Below are 24,538 nucleotides of genomic sequence, written 5' to 3'. Positions count from 1 at the left end.
GAAGATGCAGACTTGTACCTGTTATAACCTGTTTTATTTTTGTGGTCTCCACAGCCTTTTTCTGTCATGACCTAGGGTTTTAAAACACTTTGCATTATAGGATTTTCAGGAAGACAAAATTATGCATAAGTACATTGAATGGATAATTGCCACACAAGTATGTGTCCTTGACCGAAAGCTACATAGGGTGAGGGAAGTGCATGGAAACAGAAGAAGAAAAAGAAAGGGAACATTTGATTGCTTGTATACAAGTGTGTTCTTGTTTGTGTGTATGTGTGTGCGGCGAGTAAACAAACCTGACTCATATAGCTTCATGCTTTCTGGCTTTCTTTGTGTCTAAGTTTCCCTGACAGTTCTGTCAAACACCCCAACAAGCAGCAAACAAAGTAAAGCAGTTCCTTTTAATTCATCCTCTGATGCCTCTAAAGCTTCAACTTGGGAAACAGTAGAGGTTTACTTAAGAGTAGTGACATTATCTGAGCACTTCAGAGTAAGTTCACTTTGTCAAACCTTAATTATAGCTATCGGGGGTTCCTTTCAGGATGTCTAAAGTTACCCATAATTCCAAAGGTCTGTCAGTCAGAGATCGGTCATTCTGCGCATGTAATGGGCTTTCTGAGGGGTTTTTTGGCTTAAAGGAATTTCTTTGCTCCTCACATTCTTAGTTATGAGATACCTACCTGGATCGCTCCCAGGCAAGTACAGGAATGGAAACCAAAAGATTTCCTATTGCAGAGATAAGAAAGGGATTAAAACATGCCATTAAACAAGAGTTCAACTGAAGAAAACACAGAAGAGATATCCTTGCTAAAGAGTATCCATGCTAGAAAGCAAAAAGTGTTTACTTTAACCACAAGGTTTTTTTGGCAACATTCGATACTTTTCCACTGCTTATCTGCTGAATGACTTTTCTACACTACTGGCAGGTGGCAGTGCGGTGATCCACAACCAGATAGCTTCAATCATTATCCCTACATTCTTACAGTTACCGACTTGTCCTAAATATTTCGACAGTATGCAATTTGAAGTGCTTATTGTGACTTCTTAATGTTTTGAGAGGTCACTTCTGTGCAGTGAGTTCAAATAAGAGTCAAATGCTCAGATATACAGATAATTCAATGTTCACTTAAGGAAGTAGGAGTTTGGATGTTTAAGCACAGAATCAGTATATATTATGTGACCTTAGATAAAAAATCCACAAAGAACCTATTATTCTAATAGTGCCTACTTGCCTCAGTGTATCAGACACGTGTACTCGGGAATAAGTGATCAATATGGCCAAAAGTACAAGTTCCATATTTTTGACAATTACACCATTCCCTGATCTATTGCCCAAAAGCTGTTGATTTTTATTTTTTCCAGACATTTATTTCAAGTTCCTCAATGTTTCTCAAATCATGTTTCAAGTGTGTGATTTGCCAGCAAAGCTTGACAGATGAAGCAAAGAATGTAATGTGAAGGAGCTGCTTTTGTCTATTTGCTGCAACTATTTGTCATATCCAATAGTCATGTGCGAGAGAGACGATCTACTGTTTAATGCAATGTGTCACAATGATTAACTATTATAGGGCAGTGACACAGTTGGTCATATTGTCCTCTTTTGTTGACTAGTGTGCATCGTGACACATTCTCGCTCCCACTTCAAATGTTATGTAGTCAAATGCCCCGTGCACAATGTGAGGTCCTTGAAGATTTGTTTTCCCAAGGCTGTAGAGGAGGAACTCATGTTTGGATGCTCTATAGTCATTAGCCAATTTCACGAATGCTCTTATAGTCCAATCAACATAAATCCTAAAAACTTAGGAACCCCTGCAAAGATTGGAGCTGCTTATAGCAGGAGAGTAGCTTTACATTAATTCTTATAATTTTGAAATTAAATGTTCAACAAGCATTGTCTTGCATTTTTGTCTGTATATAGTAGTGTATCAGTGCATTTACTATTGCAATTAATCAGCGTATTCTTAAAATATGCCCATATTCAGGTTTTATGTAACAATCTAAAATGATCAAGAATTAATAGTCTGTCAACGTACATCAGATTTCGCAGCATAGCTAAAAGAAAATGAAGTTCTTGTTTTTTAATATCTATGCACACAAGTACACACATGCTTGCCTGCCAGCTGTGCTGTCAGTATGATATATATGCTTGATTACTGGTTTGTCGAGGACAGGAACCGGAGCTTTCCCAATAACATGAGTTAAATTGTCCTCACACATGCAGATCTGATCAGGACCAAATGTCCCTTACATGCAAACGTCATTAGTCATTAATGTGGATTGTTGTTTCTAGAGAATGTGCTATTAATTTACTTTTATTCAGTAAATGCTTTAATCCAGTATTACAATAATTGACTAATCTCTCCATGACAGAAATGCACCGTTGGTATTACACATCAGATTGTAGAAAGTTTTGTTTACAAGAAAGTTCTTTATTTATCAATGTTTACAGATTATCACCTTCAAAATAATCCCCTTGCACAGCAATACAGAGCTCCCTGAGTTGTTGCCACTTCTATAATGTGTTGTGTACGTTTTTTTCAAAGCATAACAAACTTGCTGTCTATGATGAAATTGCAGACGTGGTAACGAAAGTGTTCAGAATAGCACCAGTTAACACTATTAGTCTAAACTTTTTGGATACCACCTAGTAAAGGGTCAGTGTAACACACAAAACAAGTAAAAGAAAGAATATTCAGACATTGTAAGACCCTGCCTTGAAAAGAAAAAAGGGGTGAAAGAAACAAGAAGAATTCCCTTTCTTTAATAGCTCAAAAAGTTGAATGGAGCTATGTGACTTTCTGATCAATCTAAACACATTTATAGACAACAAAACAGAGAATCTTGTGTTCAAGTAGTGGGTGTTTTTTTCTGATTCTTTCTACATAATGCAGCTGTAATTTTTGTGGAGACAAAAAGTTCTGGAAATCAACGTTTGTCTCAGAAAGTCCATGTCTTTATGCCTTTATTTCACTTGCCCAAATAAAGACAGATTTCTTTATTCTGCATATTGACATTTCTAAATTGACCTTGTGGGTGGCATTATTGCTGAACGGAGCAGTATTTCACCACGTTTTCAAGGGAAAAACTAAAGAAAATGTTAACTGATATAAAAGAATAAAAACATTATTAACACCAATAAAAAAGGAAATCAATAAATGAGGCCACACAAGTACTGAGGGCAGTAAGAACAAGCTAAGTTTAAACAGAGAACAAGAACCAGAGGAAGAACAATTAAAAATATTACGAAAAGTAACGTGAGATTGGAAAGAAAGGTGGAAAGAAAATAAAATCAGCATGTTTTTTGTAAAGGATTTATAACAGGACAGCCTACTGGCCATGAATAGCACAACAACCACTACATTTTCTATCACTTCATTTGTATTAGAGTTTTTGTATGTGCCAAGTGTGACTTGACTGGATAACCCCAGTACCCAAAATGCCATTACCTTTTCACTCCCTGCTCACTGCAGATGCCCTCTGTGCACTGCTGCATGTTTCTGCTGCTGTATGATCCATCACCTTCCGCATTATCTCCTCTGCCATGGTCGAAAGAGGACAGCATCATTTTCTTAAGTAAACAGACTTTGTGCTTGGAATGTGGATAGAATGTGTGTGTGTGTGTGTGTGTGTACAGTATCTAGAACTTCAGTTTATTCAATCATTTAATTCATTAAATGAACTCTAAAACTAATTTTGAAATTAACTTAAGGATTTGATACACAAGCAATTTTATAGTATATAGTTTAAATATGTGTCGTTAATTTGACACCATGTCCAGTACCTCTTTTAACAAGTAGCCCTACAATCTAACAACATGTTGGCCAAAGTAGCATGAGATAAAATATTTCCAACATATTTACTGTAAATATGCAGTTCAAACTCAATACACAGCAATTATTAAGCATGATTTAACATTGCTCTTCTACTGTTTCTCTCATTTCCACATACAAACGTTACCCTCCTGAAAACACAAGTTACATCCTGAGGGCAAAAGTGTAGTGTAATATGAAGCGTCTTCATGCGTACGAGATTGTAACACGTTCTCCATTTCCATCACAAGCATTTAAAAAGAATTTTTAAAGTGAAGTAATGTAGTGTTGATGCTGCATAACACAGCCCAAATAATCAATAATAAAACTCTTTGTATAATTAACTTTCTGCAATTCTGTCAATCGGCTCTCACAGCCCTAATAGACAAGGTTATTTGAATAAACAGCATAACTCATCCCTTTGAAAAATGGACCTGTGCCGCCATACAGCCTTTTATATACCGTATGACAATGCAAAGGATGAATGCTTACAGAAAGCAGGAGTGTCTTCTGTGGTTACTCAAAGTTTCATTCATTTGTTTGAAGGAATGCAACTTGTAGTTTATGGAAGTGGAGGAATTCTCTCAGGGAGGCTCAGGAACAGTGGGTAATGTTCTAGTCCAGAATAAATTCTCGTCGTGTCGTATTCTTTTTTCCCCCCACAATTTCACACCACTTTACTGACTAATGAAGCGAGAATCCAGACATCATCACAGACTCACAGTGCCGAATGCTATTTATATTGTAAAAGGAGTGGAGAAGCATAAAAAAGGACCATGAATGGGAGAAAGAAAGACAAGCATTTAAAAGGAGGCTGGAAGTGGCAGCCTTGCACATGCTGATCTTTTGTTTAGGGACAAACAGACGCAGAGAGCGAGAGGGAACGAATGAGTGTGTGCGTTCGAGGACAAAAGGAAGGACCTGAATAGGACAGCAGCAGATATAGAAGGGTTCAAATGGACAGAGACGGCAAAAGGAGACATGGTTTAAAAAAACAAAACCCAAAAAAAAAAAAAGCTAAGCATTCATACAGGCTTTAGCAAGGTTATACACGTGCACACGCACACGCAAACAAACACATGCACCTCCCACGGAGATGTTCAGCCCCTAACAAGTTAACAAGTCTCTCTGCTCTCTACATCACAGGGCTGCTCTGTCTCCCACTGTGACAACAGCGACCCTGACCCAGCGAGAGGAGACAGACACCACTGAGAACATACTCTGAAGTCGCCAGGATGGCTGGACTCTCATCAGCATGGATGAGAGTGATGGGGATGCTATTACTGTCCAGTTTGCAGGATGTAAATTGCACGAAAGAAAGTATTCCCAGGGTCAAACTCGGCTATAAAGGTAGGCACCTACACCTACTGGGTGATTCTTTAGATATACCATTATAAAATAAACATCCTTTAATTGCATTTGGGTTGTGCAGGGTTGTGCAATGTAGCTTTATCCCTTTAGTCATTCCGAAAGTAGTTTGTTGTTCAGTGGTATTTACGTACATGTAAATATTATGCTCTGCAATTGATTTATTCTGCTGTTGCACAATAATGTTTGTGTGTGTGTAACAAAGCTTAGACCTTATTCACAACACACAAATGCACACTTACATACAGTTGCCATCTTGCAGGGTTTTTTTATCAGCTTTAATATAAAGCTATATATATAATTTAATATAAAACTATATATCTATATATTTATTTAAAAAAAAAATAAATTAAAAAAAAAAAAAATATATATATATATATATATATATATATATATATATATATATATATATATATATATATATATATATGTAATTATTTTAGTAAGCAAACCCTGACAAACTACTTGACTCTCTTTGTCTGTTATATTCATTTATTGTTTGGCTTTTCAGGTGTGGTGGCATTAAAAGGAGGCACATGTTGATGTGGTTGAAGGGTTTGCTCTTCACAAAATGATAGCCTCTCATTGTACCTGGCTGTTTCCATGACTATTTCCTAACCACTACTTAGTTCGCTTGTGGCTGGTTATATGATTGCCAGAATTTTCCTTAAACTCTACAAATATTTTATTTTGGTTAATTTGAGGTCAATTTTGTATGATTATCTGTTTTTCTTTTGCTATCTTATGTTTTACTAAACATCTTTAAAAACCTTAAATTTAGACGTATATTTTTTGCATTAGCCCAGGTAATCCTGCACCTTTTATCTTAGGGGAGGTCTAGCACCCTTCTGTGACAACATACTCTTACACTCTCTCATATGTGGTTAATAGGAGCAATCAGAGGAAACCCGTACAACTAGCGAAAAGTCTGTGCAAAGCATTAAAGAAACTAAAAGTAGTGGTCATGGGTCATTTGTAACATGTCACATGTTGGCCACGGATAGTTAAACTTTAGCACTGCAGGATTTAGTGGCTTCATGAGTTGTGCGTAGTAATTAATTTTCCTAGATTTTATACATGTCGGCTCATTGAAGCCCAACTTCACATTGTTACGTGTAACCATGGAAGTATAAAGCAATACATCTCATAATTACGTGTCTGTGCTTCAAATAGGAATGATTAAAGACTTCTTGTTTATTTCTTTTCCTGCCCTTCCTTTCATTATGTCCCTGTTCAGAGTATGCTGTGGCTTTTGGAGCTACCCAAATGTGCAGCATGTTTGCTTTTGCCACCAAGGGAAATAGAAGTTTGAGCTCCCTTAAAACTCCCGCTCCCGCAAGCTCTAGCGCTAGCCCTTCTCAAAATAGAGGCACATTTACATCGACAGCCTTAAGCCAATGAAAATATGAATGGTGGGAATGCACCAATTATTCTGACAGTTTAAAGCACAGAGAAAATATATGTGTATAAGTGAAAGCCATTGGCTGTAATACATTCTGTGACACAATATGTGGAGATACAATTGCTATACAATTGGCGACTTGTTTAACCAGTAAACACTTGCAGGTCAGGGGGTCAATGGAAAATGTTGAATTCGTCTATTTTATTTCATATAAAAAGGGCAAATACAGACAAGTACTCAACTAAAATAAAAAAGAGATGTAATGTATCTTGGCAACCTGGCAGTAATTAGCCATGTCAGGCCACCGGAGGAGCTTTTATATTTTTATATCTTAGTTCTACATGTTTCTGGAACTGTTCTAAAGGAATGAACACCATTATTCCCTACGTTTGTGGTTGGATAATGTTGGTGTGATGTATCTTCTCCAAATCGCACATCTCCGTATGTCATCTTCTATCATAATTACACTCATTATTGTCTGTGGATTGGTGGTTATTTCTGAAAATTGTTGTGACCCTTTCCTCTTCAGTTCAACACTCTGCATACGGGTCATCTTTAAGTGAAGACAAATCATAGCCCATTCATGATATTCATAAATATGTCATTTAAAGTTCTTCTAGTTTAACAGTACATTTAAATTCAAGGTATCCTGGACCCATTCCAACATTGGAGTTCATTAAGTCTGTGGATATTCTGGGACAAAAAAGACATAGCTGTTGACATACACATTATTCAGTGAACTAGAAAAGTTTAGTTTTTCTCCATGTGTCTTTATGTTGGAAATGGCAACGGAAATATAGCCCTAAGCAAGCGTCTCTGATTTAGTGAACTCTTCCAAAACATCAGAACCTTTTTGCTGTCACTGCACACCTTAAAAACAGATGGCTTCTTCTCTGAATTATGAAAATCTGAATAAATTAGTTACATTATACTTCACACCTAAAGACCAGCCAGCCGTGAGACCACGGCATTTACATGTTTGATCTCGCCGAAAGAAAAAAAAACATTAGCATATCTGAGCCCAGCTTTGATTCCCCACAGGTGAAGATCAATAAGCTTTTATAGCATGCATAATGAAGTTTATGTGGATTGGAGGCTCATTGTTTCTGTATGCCAGGCATTTGGCATAATGGCATTGGACAGGGAAAGCTAAGCCTTCACTGTGGTCCAAGCCTGTGGGATTTATTGCAAATTAAAAATGAACACATATGCACACACAATCAATACGAATTTCCTGCCCTTTTGTAAATAATAAAATGTAGGATTTAAGCATTTACCCTAAATGGGCACTTTATCCATGGTGGATCCAGAGCCTGACCCAGAAACACTGGACAAATTATTTAATAATGATTGTTCAGTAAAGTATAAAATGGAAATCTATTGAAAACACTTTCTTCCCCTTTTCTTGCCTTTAAAAATAATGTACGTTAAGTTCCATGTGCAACTGTAGCACAAGAGACTGCATTGATGGCCTTAAGCAAACCTGAGGATTAACTAAAGCACAAGAGCTAATCGTGGCTGTTGAGTCAGACCGAGGGGTTGAGTCTCCTGAGATTTAGCCACAGATAGTATATTGTGGGCTGGAGGACTACACTGATCTTTCAGCGGGATCAGGCCTGACACTGTTTGTAGAGCAGATTAGCCAAGGCTGTGCGAGGGTTGGCAGGATGGAGGTATATTATGTTTTTTAGTGAGGGTCTCTTCGCATAAATATTGATTGAGGGTAACCTATCCGAGACCCTCACGCCTCAGGAGGATAATGGTTGTGTCAATCTGACTGCAGATTTAGCTAGCATACAAGTCTTTTCATCTCATAACACTCGTAGGCACGGATCTGGGTGTTTAAACAGGATGAAGGTTTACTGATACCTACCGCAGTCCAAGATTTAAGAAATCTGACAAAGTAATGATTGGCCATGTAGGATGTGTGAATGTGGGAGAAAGGAAATTCAGAACAAAACGATTTTATTAGCAAGAATGCCAATAAACAGGTGTTGTAAAGAGTGTGGCTTAAAAGAGAAATACCAAGCTCTTGATGCTGAGTGATCTCATGGAGTACTACACCAGCAGACAGAACAGACTGAATGTAAGCATAAACAGTAACATCAGTCATTAAGACTCTGTATGAAGGATGTAGGAATTATGCGCATGGCTTCAAAAAAGTAACGTGCGTTTCTCTAATCGACATTATGTGTATCTGAAACTTTTGTGTGTAAGGAAGACCTTGTGTAATAGTTACAGATATTTTTTAAACTAATCCTAACTGCTAACTGATGAGCTTAAACGTGTATAATGCAGAATTTCGCCTCAGGGAACAACAAAGAGGAAACACAAGCGCTGACACTGTAAATAACCCATCGTGCTGATGGGCATTACGTAGAGAAAGATTGGGAGAGATGGACAGACAGACTGTAATCGAGTGACTAGCTGAGCTCTGATGTCATCGATTTGTTTTGCATTTATAAGCCAGTGTGATGGTCACAGGAAGGTAGGATGGACTGGACAGGATATGTGGAAAGGCTGGAATTAGATTTTTCCTGCTTACAAGAAATTGTCCAGAATACTATTTAAAATCAAGCAATAATAAATAAATAAATAAATAGATACATTGATGTAACCTGTTATTTAGGATTGCTTTAACCATGATGAGGTTATTCCTGTATTTGTGGACACATTTGTCTTCAGGCTGTTCCACATTTGGCATGAATCTTTGATTCCTGAAAGAATGATTCGTTTACAAAGAGGAATCCCTTTGGAACTGTGAATTGATTTGTGAATTGGAAGTCAGTAGGTACATCTGTTGTGGTTTTTAGTCACTAGTAACAATGAAAGACAGCTCCTTTTGGATGCAGGGCAAGTTGTGCAGAAATACCTGCAAACGAGGAGCTGTTCTTCTATCAGATTTTTTTTTTTGTCATGCAGGATTGCACAAAGTATGTATTTTTCACTTCATTATTTTTAAGCACTTTGAGAAGAATTCATTCAAGTGCTCCAGAACTATAAGTCAAATTTTATACATCAATAACCATAAATTTCCCCAGCACCACAAAACTTAATCAAACAGAAATTAACATGTTAAACTAGTAATGATACTTAACACACCAGTTTGACAGTGGTTAGCTTCCACACCTGATGAAGACCTTGTTTTGATGAAGACAAGACTTTCAAGAGGATAAAAGGTCATTTCTCTGGTTCAGTTCACAACTTAAAAACTATTTTCACGCTTCACTAATTGTACAAATATTTTGGGCAAACACACTCAGATCTGGAAGAAAAAAAAGGAAAAAAGCAGTAACTGAATGAATGATTAAATGAATGAAAGAATTAACAGTATATAAGCCCACTATGATCACGGTTGTATTTCTGTATTATTAACTGCGGTATCTGTTTTGCAGAACTGCTTCACTCAGGCAGTCTGGTGCCGTTTGTGGGCTCCGGCGAAGGAATGCTGTTTCAGACATTCCTGCTAGATGAGGAGAAGAGCAGACTGCTTCTAGGGGCCAAAGATCACATATACCTGCTGGACCCCGACAACATCAACAAGCACCCTAGAAAGGTATTCAAAAACACACCCACGAGTGCTTACACACCTGCACACCAGGTATTTAGTTATATTAGCTATAGGTGTTCTGGGGCTAAACGTGAGGAATTTTTTCCCCCCTGGATTTATCCATAACAACACTCCATAATGCCTGTTAGCTGCACACATACTGTGGACTATAGGAAAATCAGTCACTCAGGCACTTTAGCTAAACCTCAAATCATGGTATGCGGTTTTACAATACACACAGAAATGATTAATTACTCTCTAAAAAAAGTTGTATGATGGTATGTGACAGCGTGTATGTTTTGTCTGAGTAGATTCGTGCCTCTAGCGCTCGATTGCTCATTCTTTAGCTTGCTGTTCTTTCGTCACTTGACTGTGTATAGGTTTAATGTGATGGACATGAGTAAATCGATTTCAACGAAACCATTACTTTCAGTCTCGGTTCATGTGTCCTGCACATTTCTTTTCTCGCCGAGTGATTTCGCTCGTGTAAGGTCTGCTACGATTGAGCACTTAATTAGCTTTCTGTCTCCTCTCTCATGTTCAGGCAGGTTCACTGAACACATTCACTGACTTTGATCTGGTTTAACAGGATTAACAGTTAAAATGTGTACGTGGTCATTATTAAAGACAATGGACAGGCAAATGTCCAGAAAGCATCTTATTGATTTGTTATACACTGATTAGGCATAACATTATGACCACCCGACGAATATTGTGTTGGTCTCCGTTTTGCTGCCAAAACAGTCCTGACTCATTGAGCATAAACAGCAATAACTTCTCCTGCAATTTGAGCTACAGGAGCTCATCTGTTGGATCGGACCACACGGACCAGCGTTCATCAGTGTTATTCATTTACCGGTAATAATGTTATAAGGCCATAATGTTATGTCTGATCGGTGTATGTTGGCATTTATTATCAGATTGGGCACAGATTTATGCTCCCGCTTCTATCATTTTACATCCAAATTTAAAATAGAGATAATAGGTAATTCATGGATGCCTCTGTGAAAGCTTGTGTTATAGATTTATCCAACGTTTAAAAGAAGTGGAACTTTATTTAGTCTTCATGGCCTCAGCAAATGTAGTGTCAAACTTTTGTGGCTTAGGAGATGTTTGCATAAGTTTGTTATAATTGCAGTCGGCGCCAGCAATAATTCATAGTTTTTTATAGTGATAGCAATATTAACATAACAAAAAGTGATAATGCAATGATGAATGAATAAGTTACGAAAGGTCATGGCGTTTCTTCAACTTGTCTATGCTCACTCATCCTACATAATTGCCTGACATGATGTGAGTTTGAGAGTTATAAATATTAGACTTGTGAATATCTATAGGGATGCGGTAATGCTTTCTTATTGTGTGTGCGCATGTTTATGTGTGTGCGCGCTTGTGTATGCATGTGTGTGCTTGTGCATAATTCCCTCACGTCTGCAACAGAATATATGCATCCATCTCCTGTCTTACCCCAAAGCAAGACAACACACTTGTGTCAGATCTGGATATTCCCACGGCAGCCCTCTATAGAAACCATTGAGTTCCTTTGGATCCCACAGGCGTCGTTCCTCTTAAACCTGCCAATCACTGTCACTATGACGACACGGGATGCCTCTGCTACAATAGCCCTGTGACAGTCACAGCTTAGCAGTGAGTGTGCAGAGGCTCCCTCTCACTCATGCACTTAACGCATGCACACACGTACACACACAACATTTAGGGAATCTTGTTTGGATTTTACTGACATGAAAGGATGTATCATGTTACTCCAATACAATTATTTTTCCTGCTGCACAATTAAAGAAGGTTTAAATCCATAAAATGCATACACAATATTGGCAAAAGTTTGCGGACACCCATTGATAACTACCATACATCCTTTTTGAGCATCCACATTTAGTCCCAATTTGCTCTTATAATTCCCTCCACTCTTCTTGGAAGATGTTCAATTAGATTTGTGTTGATTGTTGCTCATTCAGACACAAGGGTGTTAATAAAGTTAGGTACTGATGTAGGTGAGGTGAGGAGGCCTGGGGTGCAGTCAGCATTCCGGTCCATCCCGAAGGTGTTCAATAGGGCTAAAATCAGAGCTCTATAGCAGGAGATCGTCCACTCCAACCCATGGAAAGCATATCTTCATTTTGTTTGCTTTGCACACAGGGGCATTGTTATGCTGGAACAGGTCTCCTAGACCAAGTGAAGGGAAAATTTCATGCCAGTGCATCTAAAGAAAACCTATAAATTTTTGTGCCTTGAGATAACAGTTTGGGAAAGAAGCACATACGACTGGGAAAATCAGGTGTCTCAATAATTCTGTCCATATAGCGTATGATTTGTACAGTTCCATTTGAAAACAAATCGGGTAGTCATGTGAAACCCCAGGCTCCAAAATCACAATTTACACAAGAATTCAGTCTGAAATAGGCATTTTACTGCAAATAATTCAGTTCAAGTGATAACAATGTACAGTCTGTTCAAGCAAAATAATAAAAACAAAACAAGTCTAAAAGCCTGCACCACATTAAATCCATAAACATGTCTAATGCAACCTCTATTTCACCCACACTTCTTTAAAGCGTGTCAGTCTGCCCTTCATGTGCACTTCCACAAGAGCAGGTGTCACAAGTATGCACTCCACCCTGATCTATCCAACTCACCAGACACAGCTGCACGGGATAACAGCTTTTTGGAAAGCTGCCTTGTGTCTTTCTCCCTCTTTGAACTTTTAAGTTATGTGCTAGTGTTTGTGCTGGCACTGGGACATGTGAGTTTGCTGCAACATGTGTAATGTTTATCAGTTTGCAAATGCTTGCGGGATGTATGTACGCAGTTTAATCGCCTCCCAGTCTTGCCTTTCAGTGTGTGTTAGAAACACAGCAAAATCGCTTGTTATCCAAACGAATCAACATACACGTCCACTTGTCTGAACGCCTATCGTCACATGAGGTGTGGGTGCGTGCATGTACAGGAGCTTGTGGGGAACTGCCTGGGTTTCAGGGGTCCTGTCAGAGTGTGTTAATGTGCAGGGCTTCAAAGTGCGGCTTTGTAAAGTCGTTTCACGGGCGCGCCTGATTCCGATTAGTCAGAGAGGTTTGCGCGATTTGGCGTCGCGTGTGGAGACAGCACTCAGGGGTCAAGGTTAGAGGTTGCCCCAGTACATGTTAAGCTCTTAAGTCTTTTATAACACATGTGTGCACAGATAAGATAAGATTGACCAAACATACTGTAGCGTTCTTGATGCTATAATGTAATGCTGGAAGGGTAATGGTTTGTTCATTGAATACAGAAGCAAACTACTTCAACAGTTTTTATTTAAAATTTGAGTTTACTTATTGTTTTTTTTTTGTCTCTGTCTGTCTGTCTGTCTGTCTGTCTGTCTGTCTGTCTGTCTGTCTGTCTGTCTGTCTGTCTGTCTGTCTGTCTTACTTTTCCATGCACCCACACTGTCTTAATCTCACACATTCTTTGTTTGTATATCTCTCTCTATTTCTCTCTTACACACTCTTTGTCTCGCTCTCTCTCTGTCTAAATCTACCTGTCTATTTCGTCTTATTTGCACATACCTTCTATCTTCCTTTCTTTTTCTCTTTCTTTTTTCTGTGTGTGTGTGTGTGTGTGTGTGTGTATTATCTTTATTTAGCTGAGCTGGCCAGCTCCCAGAGACAGGGTGGATATGTGTATCCTGGCTGGTAAAAACCCTCTCGTAAGTAACACCCAGAATAAATGACTGTAAAGCAAACATGTCTACACAACTGCTCGTTGTGTTTTTTTTCCCTCATTAAAATGCACATGAAAATTATTAACAGACGTTGTTTCTTTTTGCTTTGACAATGCATTGTTTCTTTCTCGATCTGTCCCTCTTTATCCATCCATTAGACGGAGTGTGCCAATTTTGTTCGTGTTCTGCATAATTATAACCGTACTCACATCTATACATGTGGCACTGGAGCCTTTCATCCTACATGCGCTTTCCTGGAGGTCAGGGGCCACAAAGAGGTGAGAGGTCAAGCTATAGGTGACTGGCAGCACTACATATTTCTGCATGATGACTATGTTTTCGTGTGACTTGCAGGTTGTAGCTGTGGGAGTAATTACTTAGCTTTCACCCCGTTCCATGTATTAACTTTGCTTGATGTGTGTTCTTTGAGGTAAAGGGTGGCGGGCTTCACTTGATCAGCAGCAGTATGGAATCAGGCAGGCTGAAATGCCCTTTTGACCCTCATCAGCCTTTTGCTTCAGTACTTACCGGTGAGTGTGGATTTTTTATAACGTTTTTCTGCCTCACACACGTTGAGTCTGACCTTTTATCACACCATGAATCAGTATTTCTGGCATCCAGAACAGCTTTTTCCAATCAGAGCAAATGCTTTGACAGATATGGTAAAAGCTGGATGGGTTTACTGTAGCCTTTAAAGGAAAACCCGACTGGGGATAGGACACTAAAACTTCACTAGAGGACTTAGAAGTCAGTGCTGGCAGGGAGATACAAACAGACATAAGTATTTGTTTGAAATTTTGAGCTTATGGCAGGTAATGACCCAAAAAAACACTAATATTCATTCATATATATTCCTATAATTTTATATTAGGTTGTAGTGTCATATATCATCACAGTATATTGTATAATGGTGTACTATATGACAGTTTATTTCAGACATCTGAATAGTTGTGTGTGTTTATTATGTTTCCCTGAATAAGGATTATCTTATGATGATGAATGATGAATGTTTTACATCTCTGTAACAGTAACACATGCTCCCAAACTTTTTCTGGGGTGGTTGCCTTGGAGACGGCTATGACAGAGAGTAAATTGTTTATGCGTGTATAAGAAAGATACTCAGCTGGTGTCAGATATCATGCAGAGAGAGAGAAAGAGAGAGAGAGAGAGAGAGAGAGAGAGAGAGAGAGAGAGAGAGAGATGACAGGAGATCAAACACATCTTCATGTACATATATCACATTTTCTAGTCAGATATACTGTGCTGTGTTTTTGAACGTGATTTACATGTGACTTACTGTCTGTTCTCAGATCAGTACCTGTATGCTGGGACAGTGTCTGATTTCCTGGGGAAGGACAGCATGTTTAGTCGCTCTCTGGGTCCCCCTCCGGACCAGCACTACATCCGGACAGACATCTCAGAGGACTACTGGATCAATGGTCAGACTTTTACACAAACATAAAAACTGTAATTTTATAAGACTGTACACAAATAAACTCACCAATAGTAATGCAGTTCACTTTCTTGTTTTATAGTGTCAGTGTGTTAATGAGTAAATCAAGCTGCAGTGTATCGCAAAACATGACTTATAAAGTCAGATCCAGCAACAATTTTTCTGTCTAATACAGTATGTTGGAGCTTAAACTAAATATTAAATATAAACTTTTTGCCTTCTTAAAAGGTTGATTAACTAAATATATATGAATTTTTAATTATTGGTACAAAATCTTTTGGAATCATTGTGAATCCTTGGCTATGCTCTGTAAAGGGCTTTACTACAATTGTCTTCAGTTCCTTTTTGTTTATAAGGCGTTTGGTTTTTAGCAAAAAGAAATGCATGCTCATTCCGAATTTCAGTCAGGTGAAATGCATCTCTTGAATGTTAACTAATAGACATCTATTGGAAGGTGTATTTGAGCTGGCCAAATGATGTGAAGGGATTTTTTCTAAAGCTAAAGAATTCTTCTGTCACTCACTACAGCTGTTATTTGTGGTTCTCTTTTTGATGTCATTGAGATCCCGAGTTCATTCTTTTTTTTAAGAATGTGCTATTTGCTCTGACCATTCATCATGTTCTTTCTATATCTGTGATGGGTTTATTTAAATTTGTGGTCCTAATTATAGCTTGTTTCACTAGTGGTCCCATTGAGTTTAAACAGTAGCATATTCCAAATGCAAAATTTCACTTTGATCTCATATCCTTTATTTAATTTTAACTTCAATATACTGTGGTCAACAACTTTACTATCAATGGAACTGCCTGTATATGAGAGACACGCTTTTACTGTACTTCTTCAAATGTTCTTTAAGTAAGAATTCTTTTTTTTTTTTACATTTTGAATGTCTCAAGAGTCAGAGTAAAAAATGTAATATATGAGTAGACAATTTGGACGATTTTCCACCAGTTCTGCTAGTACAAAGCTCTTCTTTATATAGAGTATAAAGGTTGACTTGCATGGGAATTACCCCTCAGAATTTCCAAATATGACCCTACACACACAAACACACAGGCTACACGAAGAATAAACCCAAAACCACTGGAAATTAAATATTTCCAGGCATGCCAAAAGACACAACGGATTCAATACCACAGTATATACCTGTACAACAGTTCATATACCAGCTGCACCCTAGATCTCTAGATCTTTATTCCCATGCTACTTTACAGAAGAACGAATGTGCATGTACTCACACCTGTTATACTTTATGTGTGAGTGTGTGATAAACCACAGCTCGTTGTGCCTCTTCTCACCTAATTCAAATCATTCATTGGATTATTGCATCATGTATCAGGTTCTCTTCATTCTTCATGGTCTGAGCTATTCAGGACTCAGACATTTTATACTTTACTGCTTTATGTGCTATAAATTATGTGCTTTGCTGCTTTCTATTCTTTCATCTTTTTCCCTTTCCTGTCCTTTGTGGAACCGGCTCACAGTCGCTGCTAGGTTCTGGTTTAGGTACAAAGCCCTCTGTGAACAGTGTTTATGGGGGAGTGTAACTTTTACATTTTTCAGATAAAAAAAACACCATTAAATAAACACCTATAACCATGTGGGACTTAAAAAAATTACCCTTTTTCATGCTATCAGTCAAATAATAAATACCAACAATATTTGTACAATATGTAACTATGTCCTATGTTCAAAAGAACATACAAAGAACAAGAATATATATATATGTATTAGAGAAATAATAGAGAGGAAAAGAGAGTGAGAGAATAAAGAAGCAAGAAAGTATACAGTAGAACACATTTAACACTCCATATATATATATATATATATATATATATATATATATATATATATATATATATATATATATATAATATATATGGAGTGTTAAAATGTGTTCTACTGTATACTTTCTTGCTTCTTTTTCTCTCACTTTTTTTTCCTCTCTATTATTTCTGCAGATCTAATTTAAAAAGGCAGTGAATAATTGCTCACTGGCTTTCTCCTGTCTCCACAGAGGCCAGGTTTATAGCTGCTCATCCTATAGCAGACACTTACAACCCTGATGACGACAAAATTTACTTTTTCTTCCGTGAGGCATCCCGAGAAGGGAGCACCATGGACAAAAGCGTGCTGTCCCGCGTAGCTCGCGTCTGTAAGGTAAGAACCCCTGCGGGAACGGACATGCAGCCGTCCTTGCTCCTCTTGATCAAAACGCTCATCACTTCACTGACTCTGTCATTTTATTAGCGAATCGTATACATTTCATGCGCCCCCTGAGAATGCAGGCTTCCTGGTACATTCCATGTCACGAGATCTGTTGAAAAAGGAATAAACCAGTGTTGTCAGCATGGTAAATCACAGCAGATGCCTGGCTGAGTAGACAAAATCTAAGCCTTGGTTCATGATGACACCAGAGTTCCTGTGTGCCACACTGTAATCATGTTAACCGAACTGATAGGAGAGTTTTGAAGTACCTTAAATACAGTTCACAAATAGTTCATGAATGCATAGCATAAAATACTATCAAATCATATACTACATATTACTACATACTGCATATCATAACTACACATTGTCCATCATAACTTCACATTTATACATATAATCTAATAGTCCATTTGAAATCTGCACACTTGTAAATAACATCTATACATTCATTTAAATAATAGTTTTACGTCTGAACTTACTTACACTTACATTACTCTGTGATTCCTTGTGTGCTTCTTGGAAATAAATCTATTTCTGATTCTGATTCTAATATGTATAATTATATTGTTTGCTGGCAGTCATTAAATATTTATTTGTCCTTGTCACTGGTGCCTGGGAGGTTTTTGAGCTGGCTGTGCTTTATGCTTACATTCTCTCTACCACCTTCTTTATAAATTCTATACACAATCTAAGATTGCAAATCCTTTTCTCTAAGGCTTTTAATGCTTAAAAAGTAAACTATAAAGTTAGCTATGTACAGATTCCATTCACCCTAGAGAGAGCATCTTTGTAGTTTAACGTGTTTAACAACACTTCTGCTAAACCCTTTTATGGTTTGACTTTTTTTATGGTCCCTCTCCCCCTTGTGATAGTGTTATTTTATTACACATAATGGCAAAGAATAGAATAGCATGTGTTTGCAAACTCCAGCGGAGACATTTGATCAAACACTCTTGAGAAATAACAAGGATGTTAGCTCATGCCCGTAGAAAATCTCTAAATCTCTATCTGCTAAGAGAATGCCTAACTGCTCCTGGAGTTAACCTGATTATAAATTAACAAAGAGGCCCCTTACATGCTCAATCGTATAGAAGAAATTAGATTTAGACTCTCATTTTCTCTCTTTCAGTCTCTTTAGGTAATTGATGTTTGTTAGCTCTCCTCCCCACTCTGTCTTAGTTAAATAAGCTAGTCTGATTAAGGACAGATGGAGGTCTTCACTTCATATAATGGAAGTTTATTTATGGAGTCCATAAAATGAAGTGGCACGGTTTGTTAAAAAGGTACACCTGTGAGTTTTGAACGAGCACATGTTTGTGTACGCGTTTGCACATTTCAGAATGATGTAGGTGGTTTGAGAAGTCTGACCAACAAGTGGACAACGTTTCTCAAGGCCCGACTGGTGTGTTCCATTCCAGGAACAGATGGTGTGGATACTCACTTTGACGAGCTCCGTAAGTGGGTGATTTTACACACGGCCAAGCACACACTCTCACACAAACGAGTGGTGGGCTTATTGGATGCAATCTGCTATCTCATAACTGTTATTTGCATTTTCAGGCATTTTAAAGCATGGTTTTGTTTGTGTATGTGTGCATTATAGAGGACATCTTTATGGTTCCAACTAGAGATGAGAAAAATCCCAAAGTGTATGGAGTCTTCACTACTACTAGGTACTCTTTCTTTTAATGCTTGGACTGAAAGAATACAGACGTTATTATGAGTCTGGATACAAAAACCACTCAGAGCTCTGGCTTCCATTAGTGTTTACTACATTAGCAGGCTTACAGAGTCACATGCTTAGTTTATTAAGATCAGCTCATCTAAATGTCCAAATGTATACATACACACCACATACACAGATTTTTTTTTTCCATTACTGCTGACCTCCACTTCTCTAGTTCTGCTTTTCTATGTTTTGAAATACGCTGCCAAATTTTGACATTGAAGATAAAGCTAATGAATACAGTTTGCTTGAAATGTAAATGAAATATTTCATGATATTGATGCAAGTTTACTGTTGTTTGTGTTCTTGTGTGTACCATCAGCTCTATCTTTAAAGGATCAGCAGTGTGTATGTACAACATGGAGGACATTCGTGCTGTATTTAATGGGCCTTATGCTCATAAAGAGGGACCAGATCACCGATGGGTGGAATATGAGGGGAAAATCCCCTACCCAAGGCCTGGCACGGTCAGCACCACATCAAAATTTTTTTCTATACTTTGCACACTTTCATATTTTAGATTTTAGTAGCAGCTTTTTTTGGTGGTTGTTGTTCAACCGTACTTTCTGTAAGAACAGACAGTTGTATTCATGCCTATAGTAGTATTAGGTTTGACCACTAGAGGGCAACATAACATAAGGGTTATTCTGTCTATATAGCCTGAAAAAGTTTTCGAAACGAATACTTTGCTTACAATCTCGTCTTTTTTTCCTAATGTGCATTTTCATATTCTCATATGTGTACAGAAATTAAAATATTTGTTTTTTAAATATAATACGCAGCAGTGGCTGAGTTCTTAGTGATTTGTCAGTTAGAAAGGAAATTGCATTGGATGAAAGCAAAATGATTAATGTAAATGCTTTTCCCATACAGTGTCCGAGTCGCACATATGACCCCCGCATTAAGACCACTAAAGATTTTCCGGATGATGTCATTAGCTTTATTCGAATGCACCCACTCATGTACCACTCTGTGTACCCGATCTCTGGTCGTCCCATCTTCACAAGGATCAACACAGAGTACCGGCTTACACAGATCGCAGTAGACCGTGTCTCTGCTGAAGATGGCCACTATGCTGTCATGTTCCTGGGCACAGGTAAAGTCGCACACATATTTGCTAATTTCTGACAGTTCCTTAATGTTACATTTGTCAGTGACAAATCTATATACATAGATGCACATTCCTGACAACACACTGATCAGGCATAACATTATGATTTTATAACATTATGACATGTAGTGACTATCTCTTCATCATGGCACCTGTTGAAGGGTGGGATATATCTATCATATATGGTCCAAGGAAGGAACAGTGGTGAACCAGTGACAGGGTCGTGGGCGGCCGAGGCTCACTGATACATGTGGTAAACAAAGGCTGGCCCGTGTGCTCTGATTCTGTAGCTCACATTGCTAAAAAAGTTAATGCTGGTAATGCTCAATAAGTCAGAACTGTTTAAGCAGCAAAAGGTAGAACACCACAATATTAGACAGGTGGTCATAATGTTATGTCTGATCGATTAGAATAAAGTTATGCCTAATCAGTGTATATTAAATAAAAAACACCAATAGAGGGCAAGGTGAGTCAAAATGTTTGTGTGTTTTCTAGATGCTGGCTCAATTTTAAAAGTGGTTAGCATTACACAGGAAAACTGGGCTGCAGAAGAGGTGGTGTTAGAAGAATTACAAGTGTTCAAGGTAAATATAAGAAAGCTTTGACCTTAGACTCAGTTTCTTAAATTTATCTTATTTTAATGTAACTGCTTTGTGTTTTATTTCAGAACCCGTCTCCCATCCTCAGCATGGAAATCTCTTCCAAACAGGTAAAAACAATAGATGAAACTAACAGGTACAACTTCTGCCATTTCTGTGTGATATTTTTTTTATACATTTAAGATTGTAAAGTAATTCTTCTCTAAACATGTCCACTGTTATATCTCTCTTATACATGTTTACATGTATTACACATTCCTCTTTCTTCTGTTTGTCTCATTATCTGCTTAAATATGTGGCTGGGTCAGACACAGGACACACCAAATTCACTCACTTTTTCCAGGACATGTCTTTCATCCTCTCCCTCTCTCTCTCTTTCTATCTCTACTTCATAGACTGACTTTGTAGGCCCTGCATCTTGTATATACATTTGTATTCATCTCTGTCTAGTCTGAAGTTTCTCAAAGTAAATGAGCATATGGGTAAAAGAACAACAACAAAAAAACACAATGCTTACCTAAAAGATGAAAGCATCTGAACAAATTACAGAGCAACAACAACAGAGTGAATAAATCATAGTTACTGATGGTTCTTTCAAAAAGATATAAATAAAACAGCTCCAATAGTGCCTGCAAGCACTTTTCCTGGCCTTGCCTCTGTTTTTGTTCTGTGTACGAGGTAGTGTTTTACTGTGTGTGTTTAGCAGCAGCTGTTTGTCGGAGGTGCAGACGGCCTGGTGCTGGTGTCTCTGCACAGGTGCCACATTTACGGTCAGGGATGTGCTGAATGCTGCCTAGCCAGAGACCCATACTGCGCCTGGGATGGCTCCCACTGCTCACGATACATACCAGCATCCAAGAGGTGAACACAGATTTAAACACGTTTATATATACATACTATATTGCATTAAGTTTGTGGACATCTGGTCATAAGTATGGTACAGTATGTGCTTTTTGAGCATTCCACATTTAGTCCCAATTTGCACTTATAATAACTCTTTACTCTTCTAATCCCTAGCTTTGTGCTTGTGAACATTTGTGTTCATTCTCCACAAGGGTGTTAGTAAAATCAGGTACTGATGTAGGGTGAGGAGGCCTGGGGTGTGGTCAGTGTTCCAATGAATCACTTAATCAGTGTTCCAATTCATCACAAAGATGTTCAGTAGGGTTGAGTTCAGAGCTCTGTAGCAGGCCTCTCGAGATCTTCCTTTCCAAACCATGTAATTCATATCTTCTCACAGAGTTTACTCTGTGCACAGCTGCATTGCCATGCCGGAACAGGTTTGGGTTTCTAATCCCAAGTAAACGCACAATTTTATTATAGCACATCCAAAGACGTCCTGTACATTTGTGTGCCTCCAGTTTTGTGGTAACAGTTTGGAGAAGAACCACATATGGCAGGAAAGGTCAGGTGCCTTGCTGAGTAGTACAGCTTAGATAAGCAAAATAAAAGCTATAATGCTATAATGAGAAATTAGTTTTAATGTAAAGATGTAGTACAGTGGGGTGTGGTGTGAGAAAGTAATTTAAGTGGACATGAGTAGTATTAGTAAATAGAAGGTTAAAAAAGTTAAAGCAGGGAGCACGTCTCCTCCACCATGCCCTCGCTTTGACCTACTTCTTTTTCCCAGATTGCAGCCCAGTAAAAAAACAAGCTAAACATTTGATTTAGCTGCACTGCTCCGGTGCTATAGGGTGTTGTGGGAACGGACTGGACAGGCAAATTGATTAGAGACGCTTTGTTGTTGAGATGATGTATGTGAGCTGCCATAGAAGTTTTGTTGCCCTTTTCTCACTTTTACGTTTGCTGCTGACACAAGCAGGTCAGGTCATTCCTAGCAGATGCTGAGTCAGAGAGTTATTAGTTTAGAAGATGTTTTGCACATACTGATTGTCAGATGGTCTTCAGGGCAAGAACACACCTTCATTACCTCTAACTGTTCATCATGATCTCATGCTTACATGTTCATCATCCCAACACAATACAAAAAGTATACATTTTAATCAAATTAAGGGCTGTAAAACAATAAGAGGAATGTTTCATGAGATTTTTTTTACAAGAACCTGTGCATAAACAGCAGCAAAGGTATCGAATTATAGCAACAATATATTGTAATTGCTTTTTTTTTTTAATCTTAGGACCAAACATGTTAAAATTTCTTACAGGAGGGCACGCAGACAGGACATCAAACATGGAGACCCATCCAACCATTGCTGGGACTCAGACGATGGTAAGCGTGTGTGTGTGTGTGTGTGTGTGTGTGTGTGTGTGTGTGTGTGTGTTTTGTGTGAAATTAAATATCTGAGCGTTTTGACCATTAGAAGACATGACTGAACCCCATAAGTAAACCAGCTGATAAAAAGAAAAAAGAAGAAAAAGTTTGGTTTGGAGTTTGGGTAGACGGTTTGTAAGAAAAATAGGTGAGCGTGGGTGTGCGTGTGTGTGCGTGTGTGTGTGTGCGTGTGTGTGTGTGTGTGCTGTGGGTTTTAAAGAGAGAGGGTAAGAAAGAGAATTTAAAAAAACTTACCAAAAGCTCTGCATTGTACTTTAGAAAAGCAGCATTGTCCAGAGGGGCTTATGTAATGGAATTCAAAAACAAATCTTAAAACTACTGTCACCCTCTGCCATTCATAAACTTAAGCATTTACACACATTCACTTTCTGTACACTCCCCCATCATCTAAATGCATTCTGACTTACATTTCCTCTACCACTGTGTGCAGTGTTGGGGAATAATGTAGAGGAGAAGGTGCTGTATGGTGTTGAGAATAATTCCTCTTTCCTGGAGTGTCTGCCTAAATCCCAGCAGGCGCAGATCCGCTGGTTTATTCAAAGGCCAGGAGCAGACCACCGCCAAGAGGTAACAAGCACACATCACTCTTTGGTTACATATAAGCGCATAAGTTTATTGACAACCAGGGCCATTTTAATAAGATTTTATTCTAACCAAACAGTATGCATGCAGTTTTCTTAGGTTAGACACACTAGGCTTTTTTCAGCAAAGTTCTATTTATTTGTGGAGTAAATTTGCACACCAAAATATATTTCTTTAATTAGTAACTTTGGTTACTCTTACTATAAAATACAAGCTATTATAAAATCATTAGAATTTCATTTTATTATTTGCCAAAAACATGTTAACATTTTTCAAGGCTCTAGAATCAACAACAGAACATCACTTACACAATACACAATTGCCTTACACAATATTCCCAATGTGCAGTTTTTACCTATAATTACAGTACAAAAAGCTTTACAAAGCCAGTATTCCAATTAAAAGCCAGACAGGTTACAAGAGTCTTTGTTCAAGAGGATTATGAGAAGTCCTTAGGGTTCTCACTCTTTACATACCATCACTGAGAGGAGAACCACTGAAAGACAGACCTGTAGTACAAGTGCTACAGGTGTAAGTGGGAATTGGAATCACAGGAGTCTCACTAATACATTAATACACAGCCAGATCAGCGTTGTCCTCCCTTTTATAGTTTTGTCCTTATTGTGGTGCAAGATGACTCCAGCATGTGCACTCAGTGCTTCAAAAACTCCTAATCCAGGTCGTAAACATGCCTACACTTGCTCTCAATCCCCCCCAC

General features: G+C 38.1%; 1 protein-coding gene across 5 annotated transcripts in view; it reads left to right on the top strand.

Annotated features, from left to right (window-relative positions):
- Positions 1-24,538, top strand: part of sema3d (sema domain, immunoglobulin domain (Ig), short basic domain, secreted, (semaphorin) 3D) — a 38,225-nt gene that overhangs the window by 4,306 nt on the left and 9,381 nt on the right. The window contains exons 2-17 of one of the 5 annotated variants that reach the window (XM_046864755.1): positions 4,956-5,159; positions 9,975-10,135; positions 13,767-13,829; positions 14,003-14,122; positions 14,281-14,374; positions 15,155-15,283; positions 17,316-17,458; positions 18,849-18,963; positions 19,113-19,182; positions 19,558-19,702; positions 20,109-20,331; positions 20,842-20,930; positions 21,014-21,055; positions 21,649-21,806; positions 23,111-23,175; positions 23,669-23,805. In XM_046864755.1, coding sequence (XP_046720711.1) covers positions 5,045-5,159; positions 9,975-10,135; positions 13,767-13,829; positions 14,003-14,122; positions 14,281-14,374; positions 15,155-15,283; positions 17,316-17,458; positions 18,849-18,963; positions 19,113-19,182; positions 19,558-19,702; positions 20,109-20,331; positions 20,842-20,930; positions 21,014-21,055; positions 21,649-21,806; positions 23,111-23,175; positions 23,669-23,805 — 1,869 coding nt within the window. In that variant the 5' untranslated portion in view covers positions 4,956-5,044. Of the gene's footprint in view, positions 1-4,955; positions 5,160-9,974; positions 10,136-13,766; positions 13,830-14,002; positions 14,123-14,274; positions 14,375-15,154; positions 15,284-17,315; positions 17,459-18,848; positions 18,964-19,112; positions 19,183-19,557; positions 19,703-20,108; positions 20,332-20,841; positions 20,931-21,013; positions 21,056-21,648; positions 21,807-23,083; positions 23,176-23,668; positions 23,806-24,538 lie in introns of all 5 variants that reach the window. The other 4 variants (XM_046864753.1, XM_046864752.1, XM_046864754.1 and 1 more) reach the window with 4 other exon arrangements.

Source organism: Silurus meridionalis, chromosome 13, assembly GCF_014805685.1.
Source record: "Silurus meridionalis isolate SWU-2019-XX chromosome 13, ASM1480568v1, whole genome shotgun sequence".
Taxonomy (NCBI): Eukaryota; Metazoa; Chordata; class Actinopteri; order Siluriformes; family Siluridae; genus Silurus; species Silurus meridionalis.
The sequence above is the reverse complement of the archived record's forward strand: the minus strand, read 5'-3'. Positions and strand labels throughout refer to the sequence as shown.